The sequence below is a fragment of the Rattus rattus genome, chromosome 6 (assembly GCF_011064425.1).
Source record: "Rattus rattus isolate New Zealand chromosome 6, Rrattus_CSIRO_v1, whole genome shotgun sequence".
In the NCBI taxonomy this organism is placed as follows: domain Eukaryota; kingdom Metazoa; phylum Chordata; class Mammalia; order Rodentia; family Muridae; genus Rattus; species Rattus rattus.
This window is the reverse complement of record NC_046159.1, coordinates 135,913,350-135,925,710: the sequence shown is the minus strand read 5'-3', so window position 1 is coordinate 135,925,710 and position 12,361 is coordinate 135,913,350. Positions and strand designations below refer to the sequence as shown.

The window sequence follows — 12,361 nt, the reverse complement described above, 5'->3', positions numbered from 1 at the left end:
CCCCGCCCCTCGCCGGAAGCCCCGGTGGGCGGAGGTAGGGCTTTGGTCACCCTCGGGGCCCCGGCGGCCCGGTCCGCCCCGGGTAGCGTCCCCCGGGTCCCCCGAGCTGGCTTTCCCAGGAGGCCGGGACGAGTTTCGGGCCTCCGTGCCCCGCGGGCGGCCCAGCTCCAGAGCTGGGGCCCGGGCTGCTGGGGCCCGCTTCCCGCCTCCAGGGGCCGGCGGCGGCCGCTGGGTACCGGCGCGGGCGGCTCAGCACCTCAGACCTTGCTCTTCCAGTCGCCGAGGTGGCGGGCCGACCCCTGGGCGGCCAGTGCAGACGGCCGCCATTCCCGTGTCGCTGCGACCGCGGGGGCCGCCCGAGCCGCCCACCATGCCGCTGGGCCTGAAGCCCACCTGCAGCATGTGCAAGACCACGTCGTCCTCCATGTGGAAGAAGAGTCCACAGGGCGAGATCCTCTGTCATCACTGCACCGGCCGGGGCGGCGGGGGCGGCGGCGCGGGAGTGGCGGGCGGGACCGGGGGCGGAGGCGGCTTCGGCACCGCTACCTTCGCCACCGCCTCGGCCGGTCCGTCGCAGAGCAACGGGGGCGGGGGCGGCAAGCAGGTGAGCCTTCGGCCTCTCCGGCCAGTGGAGAAGGGCTTCGTGCGGTAGACAGGGCGGTGTGTGACAAGCTGCAGAAAGGGGTCCCGAACGCACGGAGTCAGCCGAACGAGACCATTCGGTTGTAGGCCGAGGACCGCTTGACCATTAAAGTCCTTGTCATTACGTTAATAAATTGTTAGGTTGCTTAAAGTGACTGCATTGAAATTCTGTTATGAGATATGCAGGGAACATTTGGGGGTGGGGGTAAAATAGATATTTTACCTGTGCGATAAGCTCAACAAACGAATAATAAATAGTCCCCGCCTTGGCCTCCACCCACTCCTGTCCTCTTCTCTCTGGAAAGCAGAGCCACCTCTTGGGGAGACCCTGCAGAGTTTGACTTCTCAGCCCTCAGTCTTTTAAGTATTTTAACCAAGTGCATCCTCTGATCATTGTGCGATCATTATATTGGCTTTTCTTCTGCAGTTCTGATTTCCTTTTCTCTAAATTGTGTAACAGAGTAAGCAAGAAATTCACAGAAGGTCCGCTCGGCTCAGAAATACCAAGTACAAATCTGCACCAGCTGCTGAAAAGAAAGTTTCCACTAAAGGAAAAGGGAGAAGACATATTTTTAAGTTAAAAAACGTAAGATGAATGTGGACCTTGTGTTTCTTGATCAGACACTGGGTATGGTGGGATTTGCCACTGCTTTCTCTAATTCATTATTGAACTTAGTGTACCTCTTGGGAGCCCTTATGCCTTATTCTGGAGGGAAGGCAAGGTTTCCCAAAAGATGAGCTCTGTTGTAAGAAGCTTGCAATTTCTGAGGTTAGAAAAGCAGTTTCTCTTTTTTTTTTTTCCTTCAGCTTTTACTTTTTCATCTGGAAAATATAAAAAAAAGTCTAAGAGAAATGTGTAATTTAGCTCAATGTGTCACATTCTCTATGCAAAGAGAAATTATGGTTCTTTTGTAAATCGGTTAAATTTGTTCATTGACAATTACATGAAGTTAGGGCTCTTGATTAAAAAATTTTTTTGCTGGGTAGTGACGGTGCTAACATTTAATTCCTGTACTCAGAAGGCAGGTACAGGCAGATCTCTGAGTTTGAGGCCAGCCTGATCTACAGAACGTACGTTTCAGGACAGCCAGGGCTACACAAAAAAACCCTGTCTTGAAAAACAAGGAAAGAAAAAAAGCCAAACATTTCTTCTTTCTTTTAAAGAGCGGGGCAAATAACATAATTCATTAATACCTTATTTGTTATGGTAGCCCCAGGGGAAACGCTGTATCTATTGGTTCATAATGAATTTGGTGATTATAAATACAAAATTTTTTCTAAACCTGATGTATGAAAGTTGTTTGAAGTCTCATGCTAGAGTCTGTTATGATAAGGATTTTTTTGGTTTTTTTTTTTTTTTTTTTTTTGTACCCCTGGGCACAGTGAATGATATTGTAGATATTTTATCTCAGCTTGGTTATTACTTTTGGAACAAAAAGCCTCACTTGCCAGTAAACACCTTCTAAAGTAGGCATATTCATTTGTAAAATGGGCCCAGGAGAAGAGTCGTAAAGATTGTAGATTCTTATTTAAATATTTATTTGTATTTTATGTGTATGAGTGTTTCTCCTGCATGTGTGTACCAGGTAGGCTCAGAGGCTAGCAGGGGCATGGGATCCCTTGGTATGGGATTTCAGACAGTTAAAAGTTGCCATGTGAGTGCTGTGGACTGGACCTGGGTCCTCTGCAAGACCAAATGCTCTCCCAGGCCTCGTTGTTCTCGTTTTTATTTCCTTTCGAGTGTATTTTTATTGTGTACATGAGTGCAGGTGCATATGCTGAGGTACATACGTGGAGGTCAGAGGACAGACTTCAGGAGCTGACCCTGCTGCCTTGGTTCCCACTGTCCAGCTCAGGTTGTGAGGCTTGCATGGAAGACTGTTCTCTTCAGTTTCGTCATTATCAATTTTTCTGCATATCCATTCTTGGAGAATGGCAGAGTCATAGGAGAGGCCATTTTTAGGTTGTGATAAGGTTTGTGTTGCAGTTCTAAGAAGGGATTTTAATGGTGGCACAATGTGGCAAAGAACCCCAAAGAGTTCAGGCTTGCAACAAAGTTAAATTTTTCATTTTATATTTATCTGTACATTATTTTATGATTTCCATCCTGGCATGCACAGACTTTTAGAGCCACTGTATTTCTGTGCTTCTGTACTTGGGATGTTAATGTCTGCTGGAGCACTAGAGAGCTTTGTGTGTTAGCTCCTAGCAGCATAGTCAGAAACTTCACCTTTTGTTTTTCAGCACTTTCAAATTAGTAGTAGCAAACGTAGTGGAAATATTCACCTGCTTCACATGCTGTGTGTGTGTGTGTGTGTGTGTGTGTGTGTGTGTGTGTGTGTGTGTGTGTGTGTTGTGTAGTTTTGTTTTTTAAACTAGATAATTCTCGTGTATATGGGAATGCCCATGCATACTCTATAGGTACAAATGCTTTTGCGTCTGTTTTCTCGTAGCCTATCAAAGCTCCTGAGTCTGTGTCTACCATAGTCACCGCAGAGTCAATCTTCTACAAGGTACGCCTCGGAGTCACTGAGAGGGCAGCCGGGCTCGTTGTAGGAAAGGTCTCTGACGGGTGTGACGCTGCCTTAAATTAGGCATCGGGTCCTCTGTGTACATGTTGTGCTGTTAGCTTGGTGCTCTGTGGGACTCCTAGCAGAGGGAGTGGGTGTGACTCTGGCTCCTCTGCCTGCTCCTGGTACTCTTTTCTTCCTATCGATTGCCGTGTCCAGCTTTTGCCTTGTCTTACTTTATCTTGTTTGGTTTTGTCCCTCAAAGCCTGCACTTTTCTGAAGGGAACAGAGAGTACATCTAGGGAGAAGGGAAGTTTGGCGGAGGGAGGGGAATCTGTGATTCTGATGTTTTATATGAGAGAAGAATCTACTTTCAATTTTTTTTTTTTTTTTAAAAAAAGTCTTTAAAAGTTGACCTGGAAGGGGTTGGGGATTTAGCTCAGTGGTAGAGCGCTTGCCTAGCAAGCACAAGGCCCTGGGTTCAGTCCCCAGCTCTGAAAAAAAGAAAAGAAAAAGAAAGTTGACCTGGAGAGATGGCGCAACAGTTAAGAGCACTGGCTACTCTCTTAGAGGACCCAAGTTCGATTCCCAGTACCAACATGGTGGCTCACAACTCTGTGTTCCAGTTCTAGGACAACCAAAGCCACCTTCTGGCCTCCTTGGGCACCAGGAACACACACATAGTATACAAACTTACATGCAATCAAAATAGCCATACACATAAAAACAAAGAAAAAACTTAATAAAAGTTTACTGAGTCTAGGAAATATGCTTCTTCCAGGGATATATCAGTTTATATCTGTAATATCATTCATTCTGTCTTTGAAATACATCAATTTTTATATGTAGACTATGTAAATATAGATTAGTGTGATTAGTGTGTAGATTGGCACAGTCTGCAGAGCAGGCAAACAGGCAGCTTCATAGTATCTCTCCTACAAGAAGCATTAGAGTATTTAGGGCAAACATTCACAATAAGGGTGTGTTTTTCTTTTTTTTTTTTTTTTAATATTTATTTATTATGTGTACAACATACAGCTTTCTGCCTGCATGTATGCCTGCAGGCCAGAAGAGGGCATCAGATCTCAATACGGATGGTTGTGAGCCACCATGTGGTTACTGGGAATTGAACTCAGGACCTCTGGAAGAGCAGTCAGTGCTCTTAACCTCTGAGCCATCTCTCCAGCCCCCAGGGTGTGTTTTTCTAATATAGTTCTTTACATAATAAAAATTAGCCTTGTAAATCAAGTTGAGGGAGTATGCAATTGAACTTCATCAACAACAAAAAAGCTGAACAAGTATTCTCAGTTCACTTGTGTTCTTAGTTCACTGTCCATATTTTTGTTGATAAAGCAAGGTCTTCCTTTGGGCCAAAGCTTATAGAGAGCTCTGACTTCAGTGAGGGATGTGACATCTCATTACTGTTAGGCTAGAAGACATAAAAGGAGAACAGAGATAATGCCCCTAAGGCTGGCAGGCCTGCTGTAGGCAGCAGCCATTAAACTGTCATGCAGGAGGCAATGGTGCATCAGAGCTTTCTACCTGACCCAAACAAACAGCTTTGGGCACTCAAACGGGTTATGACCTTTGAGTGTGCTTATTTTTGTTAGTTCACATGTTAGTAAAAGAAAAGTCTGTCACAGGCCAGAGTTTCTCTTACATTTCTAGAATTTCATGTATGGTTAATTGTTAATCATAAGATAAAGTTGAGTGTGTGTGAGCGAGCACACACGTGCATGCGTGTGTGTATGTGTACTCGCATGCTTGCACACAGAAGCATGTATCCTGTGCGTCAGACAGTGCTGAGCATCACTGTTTTCCTCATGTTATGGATAAGGGCACTGACTCATATAGACATGAATTAGCTTGTCCAAGATACTATGGTAAGTCACAGAGCAAGGCAGTCTGGTGCCAGAACCTAAGCAGATCTTGGCTTCATTGCTTTGCCAGCTGATTATGTTACTAATCTCTAATGTTTCTTCGTCTGTAAAATAAAGTTTGTAAGTAGTAATTACTTCCTGATATTGTGCATGTTAAATATTTAGCAGGGTTACTAATGGATGAACGATCCAAATGGTCACCATCGCAGCTTCAGATTTGTATGACTTCTCCAGCAGTTTTAGCATACTAGTGATGTCTGTGTGTGTGGCAATGGAAAAGCATGTGGGCCATGTTATTACAAGGATAAGTTTTATTGCTATCTACTGCCGAGTTTATTAAATAGTAAAAGTAAAATACAGCAAAATATTCAAGTAATATTGCAGAGAGCCAACATTTTGAACACTCTTGACAGCAGAGCTGACATCATGGTGGCAAGTTCAAGAGGTCCGTGTGAGCTTCTAAACTGAGCTGGAGCCCCAGATCAAACATGAGAGGAAGGGACTGGAGAGATTGCCCAGTGGTTAGGAGTACATACAGAGGACCTGAGTTCAGTTCCCAACACCTTCATCCAGCCAGTCACAACTATCTATACTCCAACTCCTGTGGCCTCTGTGGCACCTGCATTGACCTGCTGCATTAATTAGAGTGGCCATTCCTAATCCAGTGTTCTTTGACTTTTCGTGTTCACCTCCTTTGCTGCCAGCAAATACAAACTGCTTACGTAAGTGTCTTAGTGCAGTTTGTTAGGTATTTCTATTTTTCCTTATCTGCAGTTTCAGTTGTTCTGTTTTATTACTATTCTATTACTAGCTATTGCTGTTAATCTCTTACCCAAATTATAATTAAACTTTCATAAGTATGGATATATAGGAGGAAAATTTGGAGTGCATAGAGTAGCAGCATCCAAGGTTTCAGGTACTGACCAGTGTGTTACATTGTATCTCCACAGTTAAGGGAACACTGCACATACACACCGCACATGCTAGGTGTACTTGCATTGAAAGTTCCCTAAGACCGTGTCTTTGCATGGCTGCTTTATTTTCAGTTACATGCTTATGAGTCATAGTCAGCACATGTCTGTGTGCCAGTGAAATACAAATACAGTTGTCTGTGGTTTGGGAGAATCGACATTTGTGAGCAAAGCAGGTAACAACACAGACTTTACCTGATAAGGATGTAGAACACCCTCGGAGTAGTAGGGCAGGAAAGGACCGGTTGATGATGGGTTTGCACTAATAAGTAGACTGTCACCTGCAGAAACTGTGCATTCATTGTCACCCAGGTGTCAGTCACCTCAGATATGTGAAGAAGCATCCACTAGGAGAAACTCTAGGTCTGTCAGATGCCCATGGTGCCGCTGAATTACTGGAAGTATTTATCCATAATCATTTATGGTTAAACTGTATGTATCTTAGTACCTTTGGCTACTACAAAGGCCTTGTTTCAAGTAAAACACACATAGTTCCTACAGTTGAGGACCACGTGGCCCGTTGAAGACGGCACCCACTTATATGGAAGTTTTACATGTCATAAAGATCAACCATTATGATATTCAAAGGTGAAAATTTTCCATCTCAAGATCAGGGAGGAAGACCTGGGATGGATAGCAGAAGCATGGAGAGAATTCAGTACTGGGGTAATTCAGGTTAGTTAATTGCATATAAAATAGAACAGGAAATGAGTATGTCATTCTGTTGTTGAGAAGATGTAAAACAGAGGACCATGGAGGAGATAGTTGTCAAGGAGTCTGGGAAATGTGGTAACATGTCCTGAATGCTGATTCTAATAAAAAGGGTTTTCATCGTGTCTTTTGAACTTATCATATCTATTTTCTTAGAATAGACAACTGGAAAGGGCAGTGTTGAGTCTCTAGTCTCACCAAGCGAATGCTGATTTGTTTTTAAGGTGGTACAAGAAAACCACTGACCTAGTTAATGTAGGCACATAGCTTACAGTTTCTGCCTGGTGTGGACTTGAGCAACAAGTCATTTAACTTTTCTACAGCTTAATGACTGTTAAAAGAAAAAAAAAGTAGGGCTACTGTAGAGGACTTTTAGGCCAGTGGAACTACTCACAGTACTATAGCAATGATCATGGTGGATCCATGTTGTGTATGTCCCAAACCCTGGATTATAGGGCACCAAAACAACTAAGGTTAATTTGTGATGTTTGCGTCATCGTGATGTGCAGGTTCATCAGTCACCACGAGTGTCACTAGATAATGGAGACACAGACAGGAGAGGATGCTGGACATGTGACAGGCAGAGGAGCTAGGGGAAACTCCCTAAATCTGCTTTCCATGATCTTACTGTGAATTCAGAACGCCTCTTAAAAATGAAATCCTTCTTTTACAAGTAGTACTTTCATGATATAAAAATCAAAGAATTTATATGAAGAAATATTTCCCCAGTTGTAAATTGTCATATATTGGTGTTATGTAATTATTTTTCATTCAGAAGGGAAACAACATCAACATAATATAAAACATTGATATTCAGACCTTTTTTTTTTTACTATTTTGAAAATTTGCTTGCTGATGAATGAAGGCTGTTAACCGTTACTGTATTAAATACAAGACTGTCCTGTTTCCCCAGGGAGTATATTACCAAATTGGTGATGTTGTTTCTGTGATTGATGAGCAAGATGGGAAGCCGTACTATGCTCAGATCAGGGGTTTCATTCAGGACCAGTATTGTGAGAAGAGTGCCGCACTGACATGGCTCATTCCCACCCTCGCTAGTCCCAGAGACCACTTTGATCCTGCATCATATATAATAGGTAAGGCACAGCGTCTTACATTTGGTTAATTCTTTAATACATTATAAATGAATGTGCTTGTCTGTGTGAGCTGTCATAGCAAAATGTCACAGACTGTAGGGCTTGAGCAACAGACTGCTCTGAAGGTCGGAAGTCAGATCTGGGAGCTGCTTGACGATGAGCGCGTGGGAGGCCTTGCTTCCTGGCTTGCAGATGGCTGTCTTATTGCTGTGTCTCCCATGATCTTTTTTCTGTGTGTGCACACTGAAATAGAGTGCCCCATAAAGTGTCTTTATAAGGACACCAGTCTTATCAGATAGGGGTCCACTAATTTTTTAAATTAAAATGCAATTATATTTTTTCCTTTTCTTCCTATGACTCTCTCAGGTATACCCCATCCCATTCTTTCTCAAACTTTGATTCTACTTCTGTTACTGTTAATTGTTTAATTACTGTATATATTAATGTATATTCTTAAATATGTAAATACAACTTGCTGAGTCCATTTAATGTTACTTTATACATACAACTTCAGGGCTGAATAGATAATGGGGGCAAAGGGGGCTTCTTATTTAACTGTTGTGTTGCTATGAGGAAACACCATGACCAATTCCCTCTCGGATTTCTTAGTCGCCTGTAGTCCTTTATCTGGAACTGAGGGAACCCGCTCTTGCTTTTATTTGACCTTGGTTACCTGTCTAATGGTCCCATCTCCAGCACATAGCTAGACATCAGCATGTGAAATGAGGCTTGAGAACAAAGTTCAATCTAGAATAAAAAAGGTGGGCTGGAGAGATGGCTCAGTGATTAAGAGCACTGACTGCTCTTCCAGAGGTCCTGAGTTCAAATCCCAGCAACCACATGGTGGCTCACAACCATCTGTAATGAGACCTGATGTTCTCTTCTGGTGTGTCTGAAGACAGCTACAGTATACTTATATATAGTAAATAAATATTTTAAAAAGAAAACATAAATATCATTACATACAAAAAAGTAAAGAGCATTGTAGGATATACAAAGACATTTTATATAGTTGATACTTGAATGTCATTTGTTACCGTGGGCTGGAACAGTATATACCCACTAACATGATGTGGGTAAGATGTGTTTGCGTGGCCCAAGCCTAAACTGTGTGAAGAGGAACACAGGACTAGGTTATATAGGTTAGTTATAGAAAATTACTCATGATTTCTAAAAGAACTCTCCTAATTATTTCTAAAACCTATAAATTCTTAGTATACATCTTTCTACACAGCATACATGGTATCTTATTCAAAAAAATAAAATTGTTGATGGTTGAAATGGCAATGGTACTTGGTTGATCACTTTAAAGGCATTCAAAAGATAGAGTACAACTAATTCTTGAGAGACTCATAAAAATGACTGGCTAATACCATTTTGAAAGTTCAGTCTCCTTCAGTTATTTTGTACTTTCATTCTTCCTGAACTGGACATTTTCATTGTTCATTTTGTATCCTAGAGGGAGTGTCATTTCTTAGTGAGAACTCCAAGGACAACTAACATCCCTCGTTATTTTCACTCACTCAAGCTTGTCATATGACCGAATTTGTGTCTAGAAATATGGAACATCAGAGGCCATGCTGTTCCAAATGGTTTCTGGGCTCCTCACTCACTCCTTTTTCATGATCCTCAAAGTCTCGATGCTTCCCTGCCTAGATGATGTCACATGGTGACAGTCAGCACAAGCTCTGGACCAGACTGCTGGTTTCATAGCCCCTCCGGCCTGCTGGTTAAGGAACATCTCCAGTCCTTAATCCGTCTTTCCTCAGTGTGCGTATATGTGAAATTGGAAAAACAGCCCATGAGGACGTTTTGAGGATTCAAAGTGTGGATGTATGTAAAGTACTTAGAAGAGTACAGGCACTTCTTAAACTACAGAATACTGGGTATTTCAGGATCCTTTCTCAGTTGAGCACTGTGGGAGAGGATGCTGTATTCCTAAATCAGTTGAAGTAGAGTAGATAATGGAGTGTGACTTCAGAGAAATACATGTTCCGAGGCTAACATCAGGTAGGTCATCCAAGAGTGCTTCTTCTAAGAATGATAACATTTTATAAAGATGATACCTGTGTTCAAAACTGTATTTACCGTTTCACTGGCTGCCCCTTAGGGCCAGAGGAAGATCTTCCAAGGAAGATGGAGTATCTGGAATTTGTCTGCCACGCACCTTCTGAGTATTTCAAGTCAAGATCATCACCATTTCCCACAGTTCCCACCCGACCAGAGAAGGGCTACATATGGACTCATGTTGGACCTACTCCTGCAATAACTATTAAGGAAACAGTTGCCAACCACTTGTAGTTACAAAACCAAACCGGGGCATGCTTACTTAGCAAGTGTAAAGCTTCAGTTTTAATCCTAGAACATACATACATATCCCAAAATAAAGCCGGATTTTCAGTTTTCTTATATTTATAACAAGATATGCCACACATTTTCTCTTTAAAACTTTTTTCTTTAAGTTTTTGAGATAGGGTCTCATATGTCGCCCAGGCTGGCTTGACCTTGAGATCCCCCTGCCTCATCCTCCTTGAGTGCTAGAGTTACAGGTGTGTTAGACCATAGCTGGTTAATGCCAGCTACTTCTTCATGAAGTTCTTACATGGAAATATGACTGGAGAAAAATTTTAACTACCCAGTAAGTATATTACCTTGCTTAGTATCTGTTGCTTAGAAAACCACAGGGTGAAAAAAGAATGAATTGCCGTTAAATACTAAGTTTAATGAATATTTTCCTAGGCAAAGTGACAGATTCCAGAGAAATCATTATAAACATGCAGTGTCTATTTTTCTTCATAATTTATTTCTAGGAACTCATAAAGTGAATTATATTTTTATAGGTATAAAAACATTAAGTTTTAGATTTTTTCTTTCTTTCTTTTTTTTTTTTTTTAACCCAGGATCTCACTATGCAGCCCTGGCTGTCCTGGAACTCACTCTGTAGACCAGACTGACATTGATCTTAAGAGATCTACCTGCCTCTGCCTCCCAAGTGCTGGGACTAAGGTGTGCGCCACCGTGGCAGGTTTAAGTTTCAGATTTCTGATCAAGGACTAAACCAAAATGTGACCAGTGTGTCTTACAAAGCCACACAGACTTTTTCCTTCTTTAGAAGCAGACCTTGTCTGCTTTAGTCCTACAGAAAGCAACTAGTGGGTGACTGATTAGCCCTGGCTCTGTATACTTTCATCTCACGCCATAGCCTTCAACTGCTTTCAGTAGACATGCCTTTGCCTGTCATCAGCTACTTCTGTGGGACTTCAGCCAGGCCTTTGGTCTGCACACAGTATAGATACCCCTCCTCCTACTGAGGCGGCAGCAGCAGCCTCTGTGAGAGGGGCCTTATGTTTTAGCCATCTAAGACAGGGACTGGTGACTGGCTATCTTGAAAGTGACTAAAGGTCATTAGTTTTGGTAGTCCAGAGACTCACACCACATGCTGAGAATGTGGGCAGTGTGCTTTGGCATGGGGAAAGCCTGTCATCTATGCTTCAAGTACAGTTTGGCTGTATGATGGGGGGAAGTGGGCAGGTACCTGCCTCTGTCCTGATCTATCCAGACAGACGTTTTTAGCTGTAGGAATTTATGAGGATTTGACTTGATCTTGATGGTTTTCATCAGAATGCTTTCACCCTTTTTCTTTCGTCCCAAAGTTGGGAAAAAGCATCTTCATGTCAACATAAGGTGTCAAATACAGTTCATTGTTTATACTATTAGAAATGATTTTCTAAATATTAATATTCCAGTTTCTCATTAAAAAACATTTTTACAGTGGGTTTACTTTGGATTTTTTTAAAATATTTATTTATTATATTTAAGTATACTATAACTGTCTTCAGACACACCAGAAGAGGGCATCAGATCTCTTTACAGACGGTTGTGAGCCACCATGTGGTTGCTGGGAATTGAACTCTGGAAGAGCAGTCTTAACCACTGAGCCATCTCTCCAGCCCCCTACTTTGGATTTTTAAATTTCACTTAAACCACTTAAGAAGGAAATGGGATGCTCCCCCAGGTGGTATTAAATAGAGACATCAATCTTTTGTTACATGACTCATGACTCACCACAGTGCTACCTAGGAGGTTTACAGGCTTTAGTTCCAATGGTTATCCTGAACCAGTTAACGTTTAGGGAGCCAACTCTGGGAAGCACAGCATATTTCATATGTGCTGTGACCCAAAACCACACCTAATACTAGAGCTGGAGAAACCGAGGGAGGACTGTGCTGCTCAGGTTTTTGTTTTAGGCTGGAGGACAATTTTATTAGAGTTTAAAGAAAAACTGCAGGGCAGGAAAGCTGTAAACTGTGGCCAGCATCCAAAAGGAAGATACAGCAAGTTGTCTGAAACCTGGCAGCCCGTTATCAAGACTGCAGACAGGCAGCCATGCTGCGTGTGTACCCGCCCACATGCGTCTCACACACTTACCGGTATATTTTAATTACCTTCCTCTGTCTTCCTTTGCCAAAGCCAATTACTAGATATGAGACATACTGTTTGTGGTGATGGTGGCTGACTTTACAAGTTAATTCATGGATTAAGAGGGTATC

The 12,361-nt window shown here is 42.4% G+C and overlaps 1 protein-coding gene across 2 annotated transcripts; it reads left to right on the top strand.

Moving 5' to 3' along the window:
• Gatad1 (GATA zinc finger domain containing 1) lies at positions 1-10,243 on the top strand. 2 transcript variants are annotated; one of them, XM_032906997.1, is made up of 5 exons: positions 1-604; positions 1,103-1,228; positions 3,096-3,155; positions 7,628-7,811; positions 9,922-10,243. In XM_032906997.1, the coding sequence occupies exons 1-5, from the start codon at positions 371-373 to the stop codon at positions 10,110-10,112; spliced, it is 795 nt and encodes a 264-aa protein (XP_032762888.1). In that variant the 5' UTR covers positions 1-370; the 3' UTR covers positions 10,113-10,243. The 2 variants fall into 2 exon arrangements, with proteins under 2 accessions (XP_032762888.1, XP_032762890.1); XM_032906999.1 differs by lacking the exon at positions 9,922-10,243 and adding an exon at positions 9,707-9,784.
• Positions 10,244-12,361: the final 2,118 nt, after the last annotated feature.

Coding starts and splice junctions, on each gene's coding strand:
- Gatad1 (XM_032906997.1), top strand. CDS start 371: ATGCCGCTGGGCCTGAAGCCCACCTGCAGCATGTGCAAGACCACGTCG. Junction 605..1,102: donor GGGGCGGGGGCGGCAAGCAG/GTGAGCCTTCGG, acceptor ATTGTGTAACAG/AGTAAGCAAGAAATTCACAG. Junction 3,156..7,627: donor CAGAGTCAATCTTCTACAAG/GTACGCCTCGGA, acceptor CTGTTTCCCCAG/GGAGTATATTACCAAATTGG.